The 26060-nt window shown below is 37.6% G+C and overlaps 1 protein-coding gene across 4 annotated transcripts in view; it reads right to left on the bottom strand.

Moving 5' to 3' along the window:
- Nucleotides 1-8303: 8303 nt before the first annotated feature.
- The window catches only part of SFSWAP (splicing factor SWAP), a 33711-nt gene continuing 15954 nt past the window's right edge, over nucleotides 8304-26060 (bottom strand). Inside the window, exons 12-19 of one of the 4 annotated variants that reach the window (XM_064392600.1) lie at nucleotides 25073-25306; nucleotides 23341-23531; nucleotides 16715-16980; nucleotides 13559-13714; nucleotides 12541-12666; nucleotides 11221-11391; nucleotides 10581-10653; nucleotides 8304-8714 (exon numbers count right to left, since the gene is read on the bottom strand). In XM_064392600.1, coding sequence (XP_064248670.1) covers nucleotides 8649-8714; nucleotides 10581-10653; nucleotides 11221-11391; nucleotides 12541-12666; nucleotides 13559-13714; nucleotides 16715-16980; nucleotides 23341-23531; nucleotides 25073-25306 — 1283 coding nt within the window. In that variant the 3' untranslated portion in view covers nucleotides 8304-8648. Of the gene's footprint in view, nucleotides 8715-10580; nucleotides 10654-11220; nucleotides 11392-12540; nucleotides 12667-13558; nucleotides 13846-16714; nucleotides 16981-23340; nucleotides 23532-25072; nucleotides 25307-26060 lie in introns of those variants that run through there. The other 3 variants (XM_064392601.1, XM_064392602.1, XM_064392603.1) reach the window with 3 other exon arrangements.

Genomic DNA, 26060 nt, shown 5'->3' with positions numbered 1-26060 from the left:
GACCAGCAGCATTTCAGAACAGCAGAGCTGTGTGCTGACAGAGTTCAGGTTATATTTTTATTGTGGGAGGATTGTCTTGTTACTTTTCTTTTTGCTTTAACTCAAAAAGCTGAAATACTTCTAAATTTTGTAGCGGCCAACACAGGAGAAGCAGCACACCAATAAAGAACCCTTCTTTGTGCCTTTACTTGTAACTTCTGCACTCCTGGTTTTGCCTGCAGCCTCATAAGAATCCTTCCAGCCAGGAGCAGCACAGCCACAAAGACACACTAACTTAACGTCCTCCTTCATCCATGGAGGATGCAGGCTGAAGGACACAGACAGCTGAACTCCTCTCCCTGCAAGCCAACAAGGCAGTGACAGCCTGCAGGAAGAGGGGGGAAGGACTCACAGGATTACCCAGTCCTCAACAGCAGCAGCTCCCTTGAGCCTGCAAGTGGGAAACTGTTTCCCCCTCCAGTCAAGCTTTTGTTATGAACGTGGGTCAATAAAGATAAGAGTAAATTGTGAAATTTGGAGCTCCTCTTTCTCACCAAGTTTTGTTACAAAAACTCCAAGCAATGTAATTTAAAATATTACATAGAAAAGGCAAATCCCTCCACTATTTCTGCAGCAGCAGAGAGCTTTTGCCTTCCCTTTGGTGAGGCTAAGCATTTCTGCAGAACATCTTTCAGTGCTACTCCAAGGGAATGAGATTATTATTTTCACTGACAGCACCAGCCCCTCTCCCTGTTTCCCACTCCATGCAGCATGTCATGAACTTCACATGTAAAAATAAAAAATAACATTTTAAAGCAAGGAATTAGCCTGTTATGGTTTCTGTTGATAGGGAGAATCAAAAGGGCGGACTGGTACCATGATACAAATTATCTGCTTAATATATTACTTTTCTCCCTTTTGAGTTTTTATGGGCACTTCTAGACACTGCAGAGGCTTATCCTTCAGACAGCCCAATTAAAAAGAAAGATTCCGTGAATCAGTGTTTCAATACAGCACTGTTTACAGCATTTTTCATTGTTATTTCAGGACATCAATGGTTGATAGAATAAAACCCAATCAATTTCATTTGCTGGTCATGGGGATCACTTTCTCTCCATTTGCAGGCTGCTGACTTTTTTGAGAGAAAAATTTTTGTATCACAATATGTTTCATTTTCTTCATAAAACCAGCGTTCCAGGTAGCTGTGGTTACAGTCACACTTGAACCAGGCCTATGCACTTTAAGATATAACCCACAGCTGTCCCTCCTCTCTTAAAAGAATTGAAGTCTCCTGAATCTTTCAGTTGTCAGCACTGCTTTCTGAAAGCACTCCTGAAGTTATTCGTCCCATAAGTCAGTAACAGCTCAATGACAGTATGAAGAGCAGATGTGCCAGAGCAGTGCACCACATCCTCTCCCCCCCAGCCCTGGGCAGGCAGTGAATGGCCTCATGCCCAACGGGCACTACTTAACCTTTATTTTCATACTGCTTTGACTGGTAAATGAGGAATATTTCCCTGTTTTCCTGCCACTGTCTGAAGCCATGCCTAACAAACCCGCATATGGAACTCAAATTACAGCTGCCTTCCAGCAAGCAGCCACCTCTACACAACATCATTGGATAAGTCAAGCGATCATCCATAATGCTTTCCAGAGAGTTCAGCTACGTGCTGAACACTGAAACACCCCTCGAAGAAGGTGGAGAAAAGGAAGTGTGACTTGTATGTCATTATTATTTATTGGCAGATCACTCACAGTCCTGGGCACTGTGGTGTAGGCAGAAGGATTTGGAAGGCTTTTTTGAAAGACCCTCTTCTGCAAAGATCAAGCATTTTCAAGGAGGTTCTGCACAACTTCCCCACTATTAATTTCTGTCGAGGCACTAGACAGTGTGTGGAGAGATTTGTACAACAGACTGAACAAGATTTTGGCTGAACTCAAACTATGAAAGAATAAGTAATGGAAGCTGTTTCTTAAGGTAACAGGTCATTTAGAGAAGACTGTTGAGAAGATGCTTTTGTGCTGCTGACAATGCCCAAATGAAATCAGAGACTATTCAGTGACTTTACAGAAACTGCATATAGAACCTACTTTGCTGAAGTATTTATTAAGGTGTAAAACTCATTACTAGCAAAGGGCTAAAAGCTGTAAAACTTTGGTCCTGAAAGTTCTAGTGTTCAGATGATAAAAGACCTTGAAAACTGTATTTTGAAAGAGCTGTCAGGTTCAGAGTTAGAACTGAGCTTTGAGGTACTCATTAGAAACACAGAAATCCAGGACAGGGTACTACTTTAAATGGAACAAGCTGGACCAGTCATGAGTGAGTCAGCAGCCAAGCAGAATGCACATACCACAAGTAAAAAAGTATTTAAAGGCTTCTGGGGACTTGCTGCTTTCATCCATCAGAGCTCCACTCACAAACAGAACAACAAATCAGAGACTATGGAGATCAGCGTGTTAAAGGACCAAGAATGTATTTTCCTGAGCATCAAATCAATTGGTGGCTGCCCAAACTTGTTGCTTTTTCCAGACTTGGCAAGATGTTTTTGAGAATCCTCAGCAAGGTGAAATGGGAAGGGACAACTTCAAAGTATGAAAAACAGCAGCCAAGTGCATTACGTTGAGGCACAGCTACAGAACACTGGCAAACAAGATCCGTGCAGGCAGGCCACTTACAGAAGGAAATTTTCCACAACGTAAATCTTATTTATGGATAAATAGTAATATTTACTGTATGCATATTCTTAAAGCATAAAGGCAAAAAATATTCTTTCTTTATAAAATAGTTAATATCTAGTGTTTGCTTGTGGCTTGAATAAGACTACCACATTAGTGCTCTTTTGCACTGTCATAGGGGAATGCTGAGGTTAGCAAGATAGAAAGCCTAAATTTCAGGGACATTTCAGCACACTGGACGCAGTTAAGAGAGTGAGTTGAAACTGTGCAGCTGGGGAATCTAAGTATTGCCCTGTCTCCTGGTATGCAGGCAGTCCAGAGAGCATGGGTCTCTCACCCATGCACATCCTCAATAGCTGTTTCTATTTCTGTCTCTCTGTGAGATGGCACCACTTACCCATAGCAAGGCTAAGCTGCTTCTTGCTTCAAATCAAGACACAGACAATTAAACCAACCCCCTGCCTACTAAATGGCATTCAAATTATTTGCCCTTGCCAAAAATGGATATACCTAACTCAGATGCTACAGAAAGCATATTCCTAGCTTTCCTAAATCAGAACCTCTGCCTTAAGCTGGGAGGACTGTCAGAAAGAGGAAGCAAGTGCAATGAAGGCCAGTAGTTCCATAATTTCTGAAAAGAAAGTCTGATTGCATACTGCCTGTTATCCACGGCTCCATGTAAAGTAGTCATTATTCTGGGAAGAAAACAGAATTGCTTCTGCCTCTGAAGATACAAGACTTCATTTGTTGGAAAAGTTGCACTGGCCTTAAAATCCAGCAAATTTTCACTGTCACAGTATGAGAACAACAGCTTTTCAGCACCCCTTACTGTGCCCAAGCTCAAAAAACTACCACAGTATCATCAAATAGGTTGTCAGACTTGAGAAAATGACTTTTTGCCAGTGAGGAAACACTGGACAACCTCCATCAGATTTGCCAGTGTAGCTCACTCATTTTTACTGTATTGTCTTAAATTCAACACATAATATCACTCTTTGTCCAATTTGTCTCCTTGTCTACAATGCTTTAAAACAGAAATAGCTTTAGGAAAGGATGAAAGATGTGCTTAATTTCTGCCAAGTGTGATACCATTAAAGTCATTAGCCAATATTGGTTCCAACAGGAGATTATGAACAGTGGGAATTTAACGTGTTCCTTCTGTAGAATTAGTAGATACACATCTCAGTGTTTCTGTGTGCATTAACAGCTTAAGGCTGTCAATTTACACCATTTCCTGATTAAAAAAATCAGACAAGCTTGCACCTATTTCAGAAGTACAAATAGAAGATGCAACCGAAGACAATTTTTTTACGTGATGTACAAAGATTTAAAGCATAGCATAAGAAATTTTTTTTTTTTTGCAATGGGATGTGTGGATTCAGGGAGTGTTTTAATTGGATCACAAAGCTGCTAGTGTTCAGCCAAGATATTTCCCAGATTACACTGGATATTATTTTTAAAGGTAACTTTTATGAAGGGGAATGAGTTCAATAAAAGCTACTTAAGTTTACTGGTTTTGAACAGACAATTTCCTTTCCATTTTATCTTAGAAAATTAATTAGAATTTCAGAAAGGAGGAGCTAAGGTTACAGATTTTGTTTCTTTTCTTATTATAGCAAACCCTCTGACCCATTTCTTGATCAGTTAAGGGTAGGTTTTTTTCAAGCTTCAGCATTTTTGGAGGAGTAAAACTGTTATAACAAGCCAGAGCAGTAATTTAACTGAAAATGCCACAATCACCCCAGGTGCCATATCCTAATAAATAATGTTGCAGATACTCATCTCTGGATTGCATTTTCATAAGAAACCCCAAATCCTCCTACATTTTAATAGAGGAAAAACAAGCATGTATGGAACTTCTCTCTGGAGAAAGACATCCCTAGGATTATTTTACAGGAAATGGGAAAAGAAAAATCTGAGATCCCCAGATAACAGCAGTTTCCCTGCAGTGAGGCATCACATCTGCCACTCAGCACATGTGCTGTCTAGGGAGATCAGCACCCGCCCTCCTCCAGCCTTGCATACTGGGATTGCTTTTACCCAAGCAGGCAGCTGTATCTGTAACACCGTCAAATATCAACAAGAACTCATCTTACTTCCTATGCAGAGATCATCAGTTTAACACTCAGTGTAAAGAGAAAAATTAGTTTGTCAGCAGGCAACCATTGCATGTGAAGCCATTTTGTCCTTATCAGAGAAAAGTCCTAGCACGTCTACCGAGGAAAGCGTGGCAGCGAGCCAGAGACAGCAGATTATCACCATCACTTTTAAAATGGTCTGGCAGAGCTTTTTATAGTGTTTGCCATGCTGCGTGTTCAGGATTAATTGTTGCCAAGAGATTATAATCTTCATCCAAATTAAAGATATTAAGTTAATACCAGGGAAGTTTCAAGTGCCCCGAAAGGTAAAAATGGATTTGTTATAAATGCTCACAACTTGCTTTAAGATTTCACAAAATGCAGTAGGGTGAATATACCTCCTCTGTAATCCAGAGCAGGGAAAATTAAGGCAAAAAGCAAAGACATGTTTTGCATCAAGATTTATCAGGAATCCTTCGATGGGTCAAACAGAGTAACAACAGCAATACCACTCCAGCTGCTACCAGAAAGACCAAAAGCTCATCAGCGTGCAGGCAGATTTTTGTTTCCAACCAAATGCTCCAAATAAAGCCTTTCCTTTTACAAGTAATACTTCACTGAACTACACTTCTGTGCTGAAAGGATCTGTCTAAAAGCAAAACAAGATATTCAGAACATATTTGTATTTAAATCACAAATGGAAAAACAAAGAAACTTTTAAGATCTGCATTTATAGAATTTCAAACAAATTTTCATGTCATAGCCAAGTTATTTTAATCTTTTAAATTAACAATGTTAAATTAGTGCAATGCTGTATTTTATGCTTTCAGATCATAATGGCAAAAGGAAAACTAGCAAAGAAGATGCCTTAGCAGTTTACTAACCTCAATCTACGGATCTTTTATTTCTTTGTTTAATATAATCAGTTGCTGGCTAGGGGTGGAAGAAGAATAGATAATAAATGCAATTTAATTAAGCAGAAATTTAATTAAATAGGATTTCTTAATAAAGTGTCTTCACAAAAGATAATAGTCATTGCCTTAAATCCAAGAAAACATTTAGAATAAATGTCATCATTTGTTGCCCCACTGAAAAATATAATTTTGATGTTTCAAATGCATTAAGCTTACGAGTGAGAACGTGTATGTTCCAAAATAACTGGTGTCAAACAAAATGTTGTGATACAAAGACTTAAAAGGGGCAATAGGTATGAAATCATGAATAATACCAAGAGACCACAGATACATCTCAGTGGCTGTCAGCTTCTTGACAGAGCCAAACTGCTGAAAGCCGAACCATCAACAAGTGGAAGCCAGGTCTCCTCACCTATGGCAAAACAAAAAGTACATCCCGAGATGGCCAAATGATGTTTACTGTTTTACTACTAACAGGTTACCTACCAGACTGAAGAGCCAGGAAAGAGGCTGTTGAACACATCTGATTAATTCAAATTAGAGCAACTTTAATAAAAATTGTTCTGAATTCACCGCTTGAACTATCAAGATTGGACCTGGGTGGGCAGATTAAGCAAAGCTGTGGAAGTGGCAGCCTATACTGAGAAATCTACTCAGAAGGAAACTGGTAGCAGGGATTGGTGGACAGATGTACACAAGCACCTACCCCTCACCTATTTCACTGCCATTTAACAAAGAAAGGTGAGGAACCTAAGGCTACACGTAACAACCTTTGCTGCAGTGATGCCTTTGTGCCATTAGTTTTGCGACATAAACCTATCACCCTTCCCTGATAATGTCTGTAATATCTACAAATATGCCTGCAAATAACTTAAGTGATTCAAATAAATTTCAGGTAGTTTTGATATATTACTTGAATGTGAATCTCCAGAGGAAAATACCTCTTGGACAGCTCCTCCTGTCTGTCAGTGGCATTTCTTTGTTTTAAGAGGCTACTCTGCATCAATACAGAGAATAAAGGTCTGTTAGATAACCTGACAATTTTTAAAAGGGTTTTTTTTTTTTTTTTAATCTTCCAAACTACGATCCTTCTAAGAGAAAAAGATAGGCTAGCACATTACAGACAAAAACACCCTTCCAAAATTGTTTGGAAATCCAATATTAACATTCAACATCCTGGTTCGTTACACTCATGCAGAGGAAATAAAGTGCCTACAGCTCAAGACTTGCCTGACTTACTGTATTTCGCCGAATTTAAAGCAAAGCAATCTCACAGTATGTAGCTTTCATACAACTGAGAAACACAGAAAACCAAAACTAGTTACTGACAACTCCAGAGCTGCCACAGTGCTTTCTTCATGGCTACCAAGAGCCTGCTTTCCTCCAACCAAAGTGTTCCTGACTTTTTAACTCCCTGTTGCAGCACTCTTGTGTATTTCTCACCAGAAAAATGATTCTGGCAATACAGCCAGGGCCTTTTTAGGCCTGCTGGTGCATGGAAACATGGCAAGGAATTGAGTACATACAGTTTTGTGGATGGGAGAGGGACTGGGAGGCGCCATCTGATCCAGAACCAGACCCGTGGTCCCCGACGCTTAGGGACTGTACTGCAAATTCATATCTGGAAAACAGACATTTGAAAATTTCCCAATTTAAAGCATTTAAGACACTTTCCTGATACTGGTCACACATTCTTCTGATATACCAGACACCTGAAATTGCACTCACTGTATCACAAGTTCCATGCTGTATTTACAAGTAGTTACAATACAGCCAGTGCCAGTGAAGAGATCAAAAAAAGCTGCACTGATTTCCAAATGTGAAATTATTCTGGTAAAGCAGTTCCATCCCTTTTAAAAGCCCTTTATTTTTTAGAAAAAAATAGCATAATGAAAACACTACTTTTTAGAGAATACAGCTCCCCATGAGACTGCTAAGTGCAAACAAACCTCAGTAAAAAAATAAAGACTGTGTAAAAATGCAGTTTATACTAAATTTTTCTGGAGCTAAACACTCAATCTCCAGACATATCACAGAAGGGATTAAGGAAAAGAAAAAACAGAAGACTAGAAGACTTGCTCATAGAAAGAGAAAACATTCTAAGAAATCATAAAAGCAACAACCTTCCCAAAGACAATGAATCCACAAAGCAGCAGCCAAACAAGCTGTCCAGTCTATTTTATCAAAGATCTGGGATTTTTTCCTATTACTAAGCAAACAATTTGCATCCAATCTGCCAATTATTTAACCATGGTGGTTAAATAACTTTTAACTCCATTTCTATACAGGATGCCTGATGAATGTCCAGAAATACCCTCTTTCTGTATCTAAGTAGAGAGAATAAGGTACACTAAGACAATGAGGCTACTGACCATTAGTTACTGACTTTCAAGGGCTAACCCCTCACATGGAGGCTCCGAGATCTTTCTAACTCATGGGCAGAAAATCACATCCCTTATTGAAAAGCTACTGTCTACTACTGACATCCAAGTATACAAGCATTTTTCTGAGATCATCCTGTGCATGAAGCATTTCTCAGCTTAAGGTAGTCAGCAGGCAAGACAGCTGTCAAATTAAAAAGCAGAAAATAAAAAACAACAAAAAAATTGTAACAAAACCCAACTGCAAACAATTAAGGACTCAAAAAAACTCTAGCTAATGAAAGATGTTTCCTTCTTTATTATTGTGTAATACTTTTCACAGAAACATAGTATTTACAAATATACACATACAGACCGCTGATCATAAAATGTTATTGAAGAATTAGTCCAAAAAAATCAATTTACAAAACCCAAAAACTTTTCAAAGATATTCTGGCTGAAAAAATTTAATGAAATTTCAAGGAGATGCTTCTGTACAGAAAGATAGGTTTTAGCTTCTTGAGTTCTGGTAAATTAGGCGAGTTGTGAACCAAGTGAGCCAAGCTCAGCTGTACGTTTGAGATGAGGCAGTTCTTTTCCAATTGTTCTTTTATTTTTCTGATGGTCAGTTCCAACAGGTCTCAGGAGGCACTGGTTTGGATGTTTTTGGAAGCTGCAAGCATTGCTCTCACTTTGGCCATAAGATCCTGTAGCAAATAAAAGGAAAATGATCCGACATGTCTGAGCTTTGAACAGAGATAAAACACATGACTGCAAAAATCCACATGAAAGGGTTAGTGTGTATTCCAGTCATGTGGGATACTTGGAGTCATGACTATCAAATGTTTAGCTCCTAGGCTAAATGAGTCAAATAATTTGGAGAAAGTTCCTATGACAGCAACGGAATTCTGGTTTTACCAAAATGCAACAAAGTGCTCTGCATAAATATTTTGAGCAGTTTCTATACAACAAAGCACAGAAATCACATCAATTGAAATGGAAAAACTATGACCATATCTTCAAAGAAACCCTGTAATGAACACACAATTACTAACCACTAGAGGTTTATAATGGGAAAAAAAGAAAAGAGAAAGAGAAAAAGAGAGAGAACTGGTAAGACTCTAAAGCAGAAATGTTTTTTCCTTGCTTTGTAAATCTGAACCAAACATTTACACAGCAGAGGCCTTTTCTCATATGTCCAAGTGACTGCTCAGTCATGTCTGAGCATCCAGTTGGAACAGCATTACAAAAAGAAATGAAATTTCATGTAAACAACATTGAATAACTGGTTGCAAAAAATGATGACAAAATAAAAAGTGTGTATCACTAACAAATCAGAGTTACTTAAACGTTTGTTCACAAATGCAACATAAATAAATTCCTTAGCGCTTTTAAAGCATTTTGAATCTGAAGTTCTCAAAACACACCAGAGGGGAATTTAGCAACATTATTCCCTGTGCTTTACAGATGGAAGGATCTGAATAAGAAAAAGTACTGACTTGGTTAGGGTCAGCCAGGACAACAATCTAATAATTAGTTAAATTCCATTTTTGGAGCCCTTAATGATAAAGAGATGATAAACTCATCTGTATTGGAAAATATCTTGCAGATCCACACAAGTTTCATTCCTACTCTTTACTTTTTGCAAATAGCAACCAAGAACTGTATTTTGATTCAGTAATCATTCCTTCTCTTACAGCTGTATTTCAAATAAGCAGTCTAATATTAAACTAGGAAATGCTATGCTATAAGCAACATTTAACCCAAAAATGCAGAAACCAATGACCTTTGAAGGGTGTATGTATTTGAAGGGTGGGATCTTTACTCTCCTTTAAAGACCATGCTGTAGTTTGTACCTCATTTCTCATACCAGGAATTCCCATGCATTTGTTTGGTAGCATAAGAAGTGCTGTGACATTAACACTCCTTTTTCTTTCTCTGCTGCCTATACTTGCTATTTTTCCTGAATAATCTCGTTTAGGGCTTGTCATAAGAAATAGATCAAATTTTGTATGTAAGGTACTAGACCACTAGTATTCATTTCCAACTACCACTATTTCCATGGCAGAACCAGATTTTTAAACAATATTTATTTCTTGAAAGAATAACTTATCCACTGAAAAAACATCAGCATATAAAAAGCAGCTCTGATTTTCTACTGTAAATTTTTCAAATCATAATTAAGACAACTTTTCCTTTGAAGTTGGCTTAACAAACTGAAAGGAGTTAAATATTTCTTTCTTCCATGAAACTTGTTAAGAGCTCTACATGGTAAGATGGGCTGTTGATAAAGGGAGTATTGCAGCATAACATGGACTTCAGCATCTTTACAGTGGATACAACTGCAGCCTAATGAATTTAGCTTGGTCTTTAGAGGCTTGATTAAAATTGAAAGGACAGCACCTAGAGAAGCAACAAAACTGCTGCTCCTGTAAGCGAACAGATTAAGAAAGACAGTGAACATGTCTCTACATCATACGTGAAGTTCACAATTGTCCAAGGTGGTAAGAGAAGAAAACAATATGTTGGACATACTGATTTAGGCAATATACTCTGAATTTGCCTATTTGTACCTGAGTGATTTTACTCTGCACTGACGACACAATTGCTGAAGAGATTTGGCCATCTTTTTCCTGAGAAACTCCCCTAAAAAATAAAATTATAAATTTATAGTAAAAATTTTGAAAATGCATTTCACTCACCATCTTGATTTGGGTTTTATTGTACATGTCTCTCCTGTGTTAGTCAAGAGCTCTCTCAGTCAACCGGAGGATATAAGTCAGGGTCAGAAAAATCACTTGTACAACTGCTCAGACAAATCTGAACAGCAGCTTGAAAATTTTTAACAGCCTGTTCTATATTCTAGAAATAATTTAATCACGAATCTTGACACGTTACAATTCAAACCACAATATTAAAGTTCTACTTCAAAGAGTTCTCATTTCATGAAAGCTTCCAATTTCCAACTTAGAAAGAGGTTGCAGAATTCTCTGCACCTGTTTTCCTGTAAGGTTGAGATATTTATTCCAGAAAGCAAAAGAGATCCAACACATTTATCACACTGATGCAGATAGTGCTGTGCTCCCAGTGACTTTTACTTTTGATAAGCACACATTGCACAGACACAAAACTCCTCACCCCACGACTCTGGTCAGACACCCTGACAGTCAAGAGGCAGCAGCACTGCAGTAAGACAGTAACAGAGCACAGTACCTGGAGCGTTCCTGGCTGGATTCCCTGCTCTCCACGGGAGAGACACTAGTTGAATGTACAGAATTTTTGTGTGTGGATGGTTTGCCTGGCGACATGGATGGTGAGGGAGACCTAGCTCTGGATTTAGTACGTGATCTAGACCGCCTCTTCTTCTTCTTTTCATGGGGACTTCTGTGAGAAGAAAATATTGCATTGAAGAATATTTAAAGAAGAATATTACACTAGCTAAGCTGAAGTTACTTTGCACACTTCTGAAAGCTTATATACCCTCTTCCTCAGGATGTTTCTCTTGCACTCAGCAAGCATTAGTCTTACCCAATACTGCATGGTTATGGTTGTACAAAATACTTTCTCAGAAGCTCTTTTTAATATATTACCTTAGGTAACTACTGGTTCCTGAGGTTCTCACTTGGAATGCAGGACAACAACAAAAAGCCTTTCACTGGAGATTTGCAGAATAATTGTGCTAGAGGGAAGTTCCTTCCCAAACAACACTAGACACTAAGGATGCAGTAAGAAATGTAAGTTGATATCCCTTTACAATTTTCCTAGCTCATAAAGTAAACAAAATCTGGAATTATGGCTATGCAAAATATCTACAAGGCAAACCCACAGTTTTTAAAACAAAAAAAAGCCCCTTCCCTTGTGATCCAACCTGCAATGCATCAAATCACAGGATCAAAATTTTAAATGAGATGTTGTATTGCACTCAGACTAATCTGGACCTAACAGTGTGCCTAAATGCAAACTGTTTCAGACCTAGAAATTAGATCCACAAATGTTTGTCAGTATGAAAGCTGAAACAAAGGACTTAGGGGTACCTGATGTGCTCCATGCAGGGTATATAGCTATACCACGATTCACACTTCACATTCCAGTCTGCCAGTAAAATAACTGTAAAATAACTGTTTGCTAAATTAGCGTTGCCCTTATGCAGATATGATGTGATGTCAAGAAAGTTGACATCACAGTTGTGCTATGACTTGTACAGAGGTCATACAGCTTGCACAATCACAGCATGAGAAAATAATCCAACATGAGTGTAATGCAAAACTCCCAGTGAAATCTGAACTCTGATGGCCAGCAAACAGCAGTATATTAACATCCACCAATTTGACTGGACAGCTGCTGTTCAAACATATGCAAGAACGGGGAAGAATGACAAATGCGTCCATAATTTTTTTTTTTTTCCTGAAAAAGTATTTTTCTATCAAAATTAATCTCCAGAACATACAAAGGTTAAGTTCTAGCTAAGGAGTCTACAAGACATCAGACTGTTAGGATGCCAAGACCCCAGGGTCCAGGTCCAGGAGCCCTTACTTGGAGCGGGGCCGCTTCCTGCTGTTCCCAGGACTATTGCTGATGCGATACGCTGTGGGAACGCTTCTCTCGTCTCTCCGCCGTTCTGGTGTGTGAGCCCTTCTCCGGGGTGACCTTGATCGGGACCTGAGGAGAGAAAAAACATTCAAAAGTTTGCTTTTTTATTTACTTATTTCAAAACTTTTACTTCAGTGGAATTGTACTTCACCAAATGCAAATACCTATTTTATACCAACATGGTGCATTTAGGCTCCAAGACTTGTCAGCTACATAAAAATTTCTTGCCTATCCAAAACATCTGAGATGAAGTTATCCATTGCTTTTCACGCCCAATAGGGGGCTAAAAAAATGAAATATTTTTCGGTCTTGTCTGCTATGACAACTTCTGTATTATTTGATGGAAAAACTTTCTTTTAGTCCAGCCACCTTTTGTGGCAACAGTTTGCTAAAACTGGTATGCAGAAATCCAATTTGCGCGAAGCCTGGGATTGGCAGGCCTGACCTTGTCTTCTCAAATTAGTGGTGTGCTTTTAGAACTGATGTCTCATAGAGATAAATGCACATTCTTGATGCAGTGGCTTGTCTAACACTGACAAGTCCCGGAAATGTCCTGGATGTTGCAGAACAATCCTAGCACAGACAGTATTTTCACCAGTGCAAGTGACCAATAACACATTATCAATGTTCTCTGGCACTAGCACTTTGATTGAAATATTCTTCCTAGAAAAGTCAGGAGGAGATCAAGAAGAGAAAACAGAAAGCGTGCCCAGTTAAGATCAGAGATCTTCAGGTTCACACAATACAGATAATATATACACACCTACAAAGTCCTGAGCCATTTCTGTTACACCTACAACAAAAAAGCCCAACTGAAAAGAAATTATCACAATGGCAGATAACTGTTGCAAATTAACTGCTTTGACACTTATAAAATCTGATCTTTACCAAGCCATTGAGAAGGATTAAAAAAAAAAAGGAAAAAACCAACAGATTATAAAACTTGGGTTCAGTCAGACACCTTGACATTTTACCAGGATTTCCCTCAAAAGAGCTCCAGCAGTCAAATCTTTTCATTGCCCAAGTTGCCTGATAATTTTTCCACTCTGCTGCTGCTGCCACTGATGAGCTGCTCAGACTCGGCTCCATGCTCAGTGTCGCTGTGGATGCTGTGAGTCTGTGATATGGAGGCACACACTTCACATCCAGACTAAAATGTCCTAGTTTTGGTATTAACTAGAATCCTGAAAAGGCTTAGTCCCTTAACCAAAAGCTGAACCTTAGTGAAACACGCCTGTATGGACCAGCCTAAAAAAAGTCCAAACAATCAGAAAGAAAAAGACATTAGCTTTATTTTTATGAACTGGCATTTGTGGTTCTACAGCATTCTTCCAATCACCAAATATTAAGAACTTTGGCCATTTGCTTCAAACAATTAGAAAACAGCTACTCAGTTTTACTGCAATATGTAAATTGTAACTTTCATTAGACTGTAATTCCAGAAGGTATTTTATTCCTTTATGACTTATGCTTAGAAGGGTCCCAAAAGTTCAAAGGGTTATGAAGCTTGCCATGTCTCATTACAAAACTGGAATTAAAATTATGTAACTAGACACTGCCTCAGCAATAAGAAAATCACTTTTGTAGGAGGAAAAAACCCCAACACCAAACAAGAACAGCTACTTCCAAGTCTAATGAATTCCTGAAACTGAGGCAAAAAGTCTCACACAAACTCCCACACAGGTGCACCCTATCCAAACTTACCGCAAAATAACCTGTTAATAAAATATACAGCTAATTACTGCTAATATTCATTAACTGGATATATTATGTGCTTTAGTACTACTCTATTACTAAACAGTATAAAGTAAAGCAGCAATACTGAAAAGAAGCTTAGACTTTCCATCTCTAGTTCAAAATGAACATCCAAATTTCACTGAATCAAATCACTAAATCATTTGGTATATAACAAGTGCTCCTGCTTCCCTTAATCTCCTCTCACACTCACAAACCAGTAGATTTATCTACGGGTAGGAAATAGAGATTGAGGTGAACATCACTCTTCTTTACAGTTACACACGTGAGCTGGAAGAGCCCACTGCCCACCCCAGCTCTGACACCCAGCATCACTGCCAGAAACAGCTCAGACCCAATTCTTTAACCATGCTTTGAAGCCCCTGAGAAATAAAAACAGTGCTTCAGTATTTACTACATTTACTACTAAGATACCAAAACCTTTGTTTTTCAAGACAGATTTAATAAATGTGCTCTATTTTTTATATCAAGTACTTGTAATAACTAATTACCTCTCTGGGAATGACAGGTTTGTTCTGCAGTACCTTACAGAACTCTGGGACACTGTTTACTGTGTACATGGCTTGTTTAATCTGTCATGTAGGTCTAGCATTAAAACTGTATGATACCGAGCTTTATAGGACTAATTTTGTTCCAGAAAATAACAAGCATTTATACAGAGAATTGCTGTTAGCACACCACATGCCACAATTAAGCCAGTACTATCTGGGTTCTCTATGTAGCTACAATTTTTTTAAACTTGTTTCTGTAACATAGGTATGGCGTTTAACCAGAAAAATGAATATGCAAAACACGCTCTGAATTAACTTCTTGTTATTGGAACAGAATTTTTCAACTTTATTACTGCTGAAGATGCAAAAGAAAATAAAGCACACCTTCAATCACCACCCTTTCTTCTACAAGGCCTTTCCTGTTCACCTTTAACTTTTATGAAGTTAAAATATTCAAAATGTTTTCAGTGAAAAATCTGGTGCTGTTTTTCTGCATAATTTTAAAATTCAGCCAGCCAACATCAAGTTTATTGGAGTTCTGAGATTTCAGAATTCAACAGCTCATCAAGGAAATATCTAGCTAGATTTAATCAGGTGTTGTGGTGATTCAAGCACACAACAGCATGAAAATCACGTCATTTGATTTGCGCCAGGAGGCAAACTCAAGACAGCAAACACAGATTAGCTCCTGTAGATTACCTATTCTTGATGACTTTTGGTTAAGACACAGCATGTCATGACAACTTACTGTCAAAGGTCATCAAATAAGCAGCATGTCAGACTGATCATTTCAGTCCAAGTTGTGCTCACTTAATTCCTGGCATCTCTGAGTAGCAGAGATTTCTGCAGCAAAGTATTGTTCTTAAAAATCAAGTATAAACTGGTAAGTTGTAACATGTTAACACTCCTGCTAGTGTAGTCAAGACACTTCATTAAACAAAAAAAGCACAAGAAAACTAAAAGAAGTTTTGGCACACTGTCATCTGGGGCTAGCAGCTTTTTTCAGGCAGACAAGAGAGACAAAGAGGAAGTACTGTACGGATTCATATGCATCACGTACTTACACAGCCGTGGCAGTATCTATACGCAATTTGCTTGAACTACAAGCTTCACAAGTAGCTACACTGTTCTGTATGCTGATCCACAGAATGTACCCTCAAAGTCCTTCCTACTGACCACAGCAGTAGAACATGATATGACAAATTTTACAGACAGTAAACTTTGAAGGTGCCTAACCCAAATATCTTTGAAGGAATTAACAGTATCAGTAAAACACAATATACATCATCTTATAGCTGGATAATTAGCATAGTGTATTTAATCTCATTAATGATTAAGTACAGAGTTAACAGTACTGGGCTACATTCTTCTGTAGTATCTCTCTCTTTCCCCTCTGTTTTCACTCTTCTTGGATTCCTGCCATATCTCTTCATCATATTTTTTCACTTGTTGCTCTGCTTTGTTTTCTTCTGAGCTTTGCTGCTCAATCACCTAGTACTCTACCTCTATTTCTTATATTGTCTAAGTTACTTTGCTCCAGTAAGAGCCACAGATTTACTAGCAAGCTCTCTTCCTGCTATCATCACATTCCTATGTACTATTACTAGGTACTTCAAAGAAGATCAGGAAAAAGCATTTACTGGTAAAAGTTTTGCACTAAGTAATTAGAAATTAATGATTCATTATTTTACTAGAAGGATTTTTTCAAAAGACTTGCCATATTTGATCTGTATGTGCCACGTACTGCCTTCAAGGTGACTGTGACCTTTGCAATGGGTATAAAATCACCTATGTAACGGAAGAAGCGCGCAGATGTTTTACGTGTTAACCCACACAGAACGCCAAAGAATGTGTTTGGTTTCCAAACCCACCTTGAATGCCTGACAGTCCTATAGGCAGTGGGAAGTGAATGTTTTGCTTTTGAATGTGATCTAGACCTGGACTTAGATGATGAATGATACTTGAATGGTGATCGAGATCTTGACTGAGATCTTTTCTTGTGTTTTTTCCTTTTCTTTTCCTTTTCTTCATCTCTAGGAAGATCTCTGCTTCTGCTTGAAGGCCTTTCTGCTTGTTTAACTTCTAAGGTGGGTAAAGTTCTGACTGCAGTCACAGGACATGGTATACTACTGATGCTCTGAAATCAAAGATAAACAAAGAACAGTGATCAGTTTCCAAAGTTAGTCGAAGTTAGTTAGTGCTGCATTGGGATTATGTAAAGTGTGCAGAAGTAAGGCTGACATCTTCAAACACATGCATCCAGCAAAATTTAATGGAGGCCTGTACAGCTCCCCAGAGAGACACAAGCAAGTTGGTATATGCATACTAAGACTGTCAGCTTAACCAGGACATAGTTCTGAAGTTTTCATCTTTAGTTTTTAGAAGAAATGTGTTCTAAAAGAATGGGTACTATTCAGGTATCTTTTAGTCTATTTACATGTTATACTTTAAACAGGATAAACCTGGAAATACAATCAGGAACTACTGACATTCAAAGCTAAGTCTTAGTGTCACTTTCCTCCATGAACTGTGCTGTTTTGATGACCAACTTCAACAGCAAAATGAACCAGTGCTGATAGAAATTATGTCTGAACTTTTCAAAAAATATATTTGAAATGTAAAGGATTGGGAAGATCACAAAATTTATTAATCTCAAAGAAAGAACAGGTCCATGCACAGTTAATGTTCAGTGAGTAATTCCAGCTGAAGGAGATTAAGCCAAATCATACCACAACATTTTCAAATTATCAGCTTGAACCTCAGAGAATTCAGCTCAATGCCTTCTTTAGAACAATTCAAGTCAGGCACCATAGATATGCTCCTCATTTCAAAACCTGTCATTCCCCTAGCTGTCATTTCAAGGCAACTGGAGAAATCAGTTTCCCTGTCATAATTTCTGCTCCACCTCATCTGAGTTTCACTGTTTGATACAAGGATGCTTACCATGACTGGAATAAAAAGTAATACATTAAAACCTGAAATAACCAAATTAGAAACAAGTGATCTTTTTCCTTCTTTTTACCCTTCTCCAACCATTAATACATACAGACAGTAACTGAACAATCACATTTGAATAATCAAAAAGGCAGCTCTGCTTCAAGTTAGAGACATGACATTTTTTCACGTTTTACTGATAATTGCTATCACAATATATACAAAACCAGCAACAAAGCAGTACTAAAGTAGCTTGTTTTAAAGATTATCAACATTTTACAGCGTGATCATTTGAGTGGTCTACCAGAGGCCTATTTCAAATTTCAGGAACTCCGTATGTAACTGCAGACACCTCATCTCCAGTTTCATAAAAGGCTACCAGAGTTGACTTTTATTCCTTTGACAACATTATTCACCTCTTGATATGGTACCTGAGCCTTTGCTTTGAACACTACTGAATATGGAATAGCCCAGTCTGCCTTGAAGTAAACATCTCTAGTAGCTTCAAATGAAAAAGCTGTAGGCAAAGTAGTGTTAAGAGGAAAATGAGAGAGGAGAAAAACCCAATGGTTTTCACTGCTCAGGTTCATTTGGCCACATAAAACACAAGCTCTCCTATCACTGCCAAGAAGGAAGTTAATAAATGAATGACACATTTACTTTACCTCACACGTAGAGATTTTCTCAGCCACCTGAACAAAGAACCACACAATGCTAAGGCCAACTATATTTCCACTAAAAGCATCTACTGCTGCCACTGAGCTCTCCTTGACTTGCAGGAAGCTGACACTAAGGAGTGACAGTGCTGTCCAGCTCTCTGGGAAGCTCAGATGCAGGCTGGCTGCCTGGTGGACTGGAACAGCACTGCTTCAGGCTACTGACGAATCACATCTGGAGAGCCACAGGAAGTTAACTTTAGCTACCCCCAGATGAAATATGCAGGCTCTTCAATGAAATACAACAGGTAACACACAGGGAGAAGTCAACAATCTGCCACTGTGCCCAAATGCTCTGGTGACAGACGTCATGTCCTTATGACAATCACCTGAAACAAATCACCTGAGGCCACTTCCCTCAGTGGCAACTCCAGCTGCCTTTAAGAAACACGGCACCAGCAAAATGACTTGATTCACCACCACAGCAGAACACAGAGCTCAGTGAAAGCAGTCAGCAAATTGCTAGGCCACAAATAAAATTTCTAGCTGTATAAATACTTGGAAACAAATAAACTGTCTTGGAAAATAAGGTCATGGGAACTGAAACTGGAGGCATGAGTGCAGAAAAGAATAAAAACAATAAAATAAAAAAAATCACAGTAAACACAGAACTGGGAGATTACAAAGCATTCTGCTTTAACTGATCAGGCTCTGCCAATATGCAGGCCAGCAGAACAGTTTTGGAAAGCATGGAAACAAACCTGTTACCTGATGAAATGTATTATATATCTCAAGGACTGAGAGATTTACATTGTCTAAGAGCTCTTCTAAGAAGCTAAACTGTAAACATTCGGATAGCATTCACTGAATATCACTTCTTTGTCTATTATTTTGGCCTTTACTAAATGCTGCACTGTCACACAAATTCTCTGGCAGAGTTGTTCTTCAGCATTTTATTTGCATGACTGAAGCAAATCTGACAAAAGAAATGCCAAAACATGATTTGACAACTCTTGTTTAGCAGGAATGGATTAGGAAAGAGCTCTGTAAATAGGGAGAATTTATAGCCATATGAGAACAGAAATGAGTACCTCAGTGCATTTGCATATTTGCAGTATTCATAAGCCCAGAACATGTGTTAGTTATTCTGGGGTTACACGACTTAATCAATACATAAAGCCAGAATTAGAAATTAACCAGAATGTGCTTATTGCAACAAAACAAAACCTTAGCACTGTGTCTGGCCAAACAAAATCAACTAGCAAAGGACATTATCAATAATATTACAAACAGTTTATATGTCTTTTACAGAAATTGGAATCCTATATTAGATCAAAACTGCAAAGAGTGAAGAATGTCAGAACTGTAAAGAGTTAATCAACAATTCTTTCAGTTCAATAGAAGGAAAGTCTTGCTTTGTGCCACAGAATCTATGTATTCAGAGGTGTAACAGCAGATGACATTTGGGACAAGCTATTAAAACAGCATCACTTTCAAATCATGTGTTTGTCTGATTTTGCAGCATAATGATTGTGGATTTCTCTTCTGTTTAAATCAGATACTAAGGTTTATACAGGTAACAGTTTGTGTATAACCAACTGGCTTTTACATGGTCATCAAAGCACCATCACCACTAAAACATTTCTGACACAGAGTAAAATATGACATTTGAACATGCAGAAGAAAACATGCCACGTCCCACTACTGAGGATATATAATCTTATTTCTTAAAATTTGAATTAAGTCAAATAATTTTGGAATGAGATTTGCATTTCAGATCATAAAACACCTTACTTTATTTGTTCTAAAGTTAAAAAGGCAGTTCAGTGAAGCACTCCATATAACCTGATGTATTTCAGCTCAGCATGGAAGAACTGCAGTTGTTTGCTGCTCCAGGACAAGGAACCTATATTCATTGCAGAATGAAGGCAACTTCTCAGTGACGCTGACAGATGTGCCAAAGAGTCTACATGCACCAAGATCAAGAGTCTACATTAATTATACATGTAAGCACAAGAAAGGAAACATCATCCTGTTACTGTTTGTCCATGTCCTGAACAAGGGCACAGACTTCACTGGCCACAGCATCTCTGGAAGCTCATCAGTTTTGCAAACGGAGATAAGCTCCATGCTTTCCAAGTACAGGTTTGAGGAAGTATTATGCATAACTGTACTTTTGTAATGCATGCAAGGATGGTAAGGAGCCATTTGTGAAAAGCTGTGCTGCTTCACTGCTCAAGCCTTTTCAGCCTTTTGTTTCTCTTGCTTGATTTCACTTTAAAGAAAAACAGGAAGCCATATAAAAGAAATAATTCAGCTATGGAAAACACAGAACTATTTTTAAGATTCAGCTGAAGCCAAAACAGCTTAGAAGCGCTCTGTTCTGTGGTACTGACTGTCCTTTACCTGCAGTTAGCAGAATCGATTTCATTCAAAGATGTACACTTTGTACTAGTGATCCTTTCAACAAATACAAGGTATCAGGAAAATCTGACAGAGGTCACAAAAGCTTTGTGCATTTAATGTATTTCTGCACATTGTGATAAACAGATTTTCAGCACAAATGTATGCTGTATGTACACATAAATAACATTACTGGTTTTTTTATATACTTATTAGGCTGGGGCAATGTAATGAAGATTATGCATCTCCCATAGATATTCTCAACTCCCCTTCATGCTTTATTACACAACTCAGTCATTACTCCATTTTTGAGACAAATTTTAAGCTACAAAAGTCATGTCACTAAATTAACTATAACCAGTGTATATCAGGTCTTTGTTTCCTGGACTCCTCATTGCATGTTCCTACCTCCAAAACAAGAAATGAAATACATTTAGTAATGTTTCAGGTGGACACAAGTATTATTTTTTTTCTTTGTTTTCTGATTTATGCCAATTAGTTTTACATTTGTAAATTGTAAAATTTACAAAATTTTACATATCTTTCTCACTCATTTTTTTAACATACTTTCTTTATATTACAGCCACTGCAGTTATCTCCTGTTGCATTTGCAATCAGTGTCTTTAAATGCATCTTTAGTCTGAAACATGGCTGAAAGTCTGAAACGCTACTGAAAAAGCTTAAGAAACCAAACCAGTGCTACTTATTTATTTACAAGCTGATTCAGACATCATAATGCAGCATACTGGGTTCTCAGGGTAAATAGAACAGAGGTTAAACAAATCTGCAATATTATTTCACTCCTCTTTCTTCACAATATTATTTCACTCCTCTTTCTTCAATACAATTTCTTGACTCAAATGGGCTGTTACAAATAGGTAAAACAGGCAAGGGGAGTAAAAGGCAGATTATTTGGAATGAATGGAAATGGATGCTTTTTTGAATATGGCAAATGGAAAAACAAGCTTGAAAAACATTTATGTTTCAAAATAAGCTTTTATCTACAGAAGCCTATATACATGTATCTATATAAGTGTGTCACTAAGCAAACCACATTTAGCAGGAATATAACTTCCAAAGACATTATGGCATTTTTGACTGTTCATTAAAACAGTACAAGCACTCCCAATACAATAGCCAATTTTATTTTTAAAAAGCAAGGTCCCATCAGAAAACATTTAAATACACATCCAAAATTCTAAATAAACCCTTTAATAACGAAAGCACCTCCAAACCACTTCTACTGGTAAGAAACAGTGAAACTGGTTACTTTAAAATTCTCAAATACACTGGAATTTTTTGTGTAAGAAAAAATAGATGCCTTCTCTGAGACTGTACTTCTGTGAAAGAAAAAAACGTTTCTAGAAAATCAGTTTTCTGAGAAGTGGGATAGGGTGTAGTTTTTTCTTGAGAAGCTCACTAGCAAGTTCAGCTTAGAACTTCAGTAAGTTCAGATGTGAGCAAGAACATTCATCTGCTCTTCTGAAAAAGTCAGCTGTCACTGGTTATTTCAGGCGTTCTCTTAAAGAAAGATATCAAAGGAACCTTAGCTTAGAAATATCCATGTCCTTGACAAATTCCCTTGGGAAAAAGAGCAGAATTGCAAATATGGGGTGTTTGGCATTGTCATTGTCTCTTTTCATTCACTCTTCAATATATAACTGAAAAGAGAAGTACTGAACACTTGTTTCAGGGAAAATTTGTTAGCAGCAGCAATGAAAAACCCAAACAGGATCTCTTTTGGGATGTGACCACACTTAATTCACATATCTGCTACTCTCTCCTGGTATGGATCACCTAAACTGCAGGTATGTCTCTTTCAGCTGTTCTCTTCAAAGTGTTTTGAGGAGTAATCCATTATTTATTTGGAAAAAATCAAGAACTGGGCAATGAATTACTTGCTAGGTACTGGAATTCTTTCTGAGGGAAAGTAAACAATGGAAGCCATGTCATTCTTTCTTGTAGCCAGTCTGTCCCAATCAATATCTTAAATTTTCCATCACTATCCAGAGATTACATTTTGCTTGACTAGTGCAACCAAGAGTGATTTTACTGGCTTTTCTGAAAACAATGTAATTCCAAATCCAGGAACCCAAGATTCTACTTCAATAATATTTGTATTTGTAATGTACAACAAAACCATCAATATACGCATCAAGTAAGAAAGTATCACAGCTTAAGTAAGGCATCCCAATACTCTTGCAAGGTGAGTATTCCAACATTTAGATCACTAGTACATAGTTAAAACATGGAAGCTCCTTTTCCTTTCCTGTCTAACCGACCTAGGAATTGTGCAGCCTACTTCTCTACCAATTCTTTAATGACAGATGAGAGACATACATAAGATAATGGGAAAAGCTTAACAGTGTTTAAAATTCAAATTTCTCCCCATTTAGAAAAGCTTTTATTTCATCAGTCAAGTTTATAACACACTGTCAGAGTCACATTCCAGAGGTAAGTTTTCTACTAGCTTTACGGGAAAGAGAAATTTATTTCTTGCTTACCTCACTACTGAAGGAATTCTCCTCAATCTTCTCAGCTTCTGCCTCTGCCAGAGGGTTTTTGAGGGTCTGCAAGAACAAGGCAGCTTTCCTTTTGCGTTCTGCTTGTAGCTGCTTCTCCTTTGATTCTTTGGAGGCCTGTGCAAGTTTCTCCCTTGCTGCAGCTGCTAATCTATCCTCTAGTTTCTGCTTTGCTAAAAAATACAATTAACCATTAAGTTTAGCGTGAGTCATGCTTGGGGAACTCAGGCTTCCTTAAAACAAACACCTGTCCCCATCACAGATGAGCAAACAGCCCCCCTCCAGCCGTTCTCAAGCCTTTCCAATATAGCTATTCAATGACATGAGAACATCAGCTTGAAATTAAGAAACTCCAGGCATCTTAATTAATAGATACATCATCTGCTTAATGTAAAGCAGATGTAAAGAAGTGTAGGTGAAGCAAAAACTTCTAATTTAAAATTACAAGAAAATCCAATCCTGATTATTCAGGATACTTGTCCTTTTCTATTTATAAAAGCTACCTAAAGAAAGTAGCTCCGTAAATTCAGAAGCTTCTTCTTTTAAGTCTTAAAGTGATGCTAACTCTCCAGTTTGCTCTTTCCATTGATGTGATCTTCACAGTTTCCAGCCCTATTTAAATATACGTTAATAGGTTTATAGAAAGAGCTGCTCCAGAAATTTTCAGAAACTGTTTCATCATTGTAACAACCAGCAGATTTTGTTGTGTGTGATTACACATTGTATGTGATTACATTAAGAGAATAAGCTAATTGATTTAACTATGCATCTAACAGCTACTTTGTGTAATATTTTTCATTTTATGCTTTCATTTTTGTGTTTTGTATATGTACAAGGCAACCGGATTGTTTTGTTCACAGGTTTTTCAACACACAGATCTAAGTGTGTTTCACACTTCATTTTTATTATTATACAAAATACTTCATATTTGCTTTAGATATGTAATGCCACAGCATACTTTGTGCTACTACAGTTTACAAAGCAACTGCTACTACTAGAAGCAAAAAAACGCCATTTTGAAAATGAGAAACTAAATACCTGTGGCATACTCATAGTTGTGAGAAATACTGAGTTTTTAACCTGGTAAATACTGACATAACATCCACTTTAATAACCACACTTTGCTGTGAAACAGCCTTGGGGAGGAATGGGTGAAACTAGATTCTTTTAAAATATCATTTCATTCAAATTCACACAGCATGCCCTTCTGCCCTAATGCACATTCACACAGTAACAGGAAAAACCCATACAAAGATTTAATGGCATTGCATTATAAGAGCAACAAAACATCAACAAGGCGATATGAGTCTATATGGGAGTGCTATATAAATGAAAAACAGCTTGCAGCAATTCACTGTTCACTGAAGAAAATGACAAACAGGTATGTCTTTGCTGGGCTTTGTTAATGCAATCTAGAAACTACACAGTCAGTGCTTTACCAGAAGGTTGTAATGAAAAACCAAAATAAAATTCAGAAAGATCGGGCATTAGGAGAAAGCATTCAACCACCCCTGTGTCCTCTAAGTTTGATTTTGTCTGAGCAACGAATGAAGACTTCATTGTTAAAAATAAGGAGGAAATTGTGGGAACAAAATTCTGATTCTTATTAACATGACATAGAAAATATTCAAAACACCCAAAATATCACACATGGCAGTTTCACAGTTTGTGTGAAGGACTCAACACATTTTGTTTTCAGTGCTGCATGGAATACCTTGTTTAGCTTCCAACTCCTCCTGTGTAAGTTGAGGCTTTTTCTCTTCAGGAGCAGTACAAGGAGCAGTAATTGCTGGAGTATGGTTTGATGCACTGTTAGCATTCTCTTGGCCTTCCTTTCCCTCCTCTTCCTCCTCATCACTGTCATCATCTAATTTAACACGGTTTTTCTCCAAAGGAAGAAGGTCGTTTTCTTTGGCCTTGATTGCAAAGCTTATTGGAGCAAAGGATGCTGTGAATGAATGGGTAAGATTTCACACATCATTAGACTACAGTAGAAGGCATGTTCAATTTCCTGACTTTACCTATTACTCCTGCAAACTACACCACAAAAAAAGTCATCATCCTATTATGCTAATTATTTTGGTGAAAAGGACAACATAATTATTTTTTTACTCCATGTTCTTAAACAAACATTGGAAACTTCATTTGCTGTGTAAAGATCTCAAAAATAAAAAAATCCAAAACCTCAGCATTAATATCTAACCCATTTCTCCAAAATGACACTTTTAGGAAAAAAGAATGGAAGAATAAAATTTCTCACTACACCACAGTACCATACAGTCTGCTGCAATACTTATGTTTCTCAAGATGCCTTTTGCATATATGTCCTATGAGATTGCAATTAGGGAAATTGAAATACAGTAATTAAATTACATACCATGGTTCATAAAAGATAAGCTTTGATTTTGGTAATCCTGGGGTAAGGAAATATGCTCAGAAACAAAGAACTCCAGAATTCCAAGAGAAGAGGTAACCGTGATTTCCAATTTTTTCATGGGATAGAACAAATCCTAAAATGGGATTTTACTTCTTCAGAGGCAGAAGAAAAGTCTAGTATGGATGTTATGTCTGTCTTGGAGGCAAGTATTGCATTTAGGTTATAATAAATTGGGATTTGTACCACATTAAAGGAAATAACAATAAGTTTATAGGAATCAGGTTACCATGAAATGACTCATTGGTTATATTCCATTATGTAAATT

The sequence above is a fragment of the Passer domesticus genome, chromosome 17, assembly GCF_036417665.1.
Source record: "Passer domesticus isolate bPasDom1 chromosome 17, bPasDom1.hap1, whole genome shotgun sequence".
In the NCBI taxonomy this organism is placed as follows: Eukaryota; Metazoa; Chordata; class Aves; order Passeriformes; family Passeridae; genus Passer; species Passer domesticus.
This window is presented reverse-complemented; position numbering and strand designations above follow the sequence as displayed.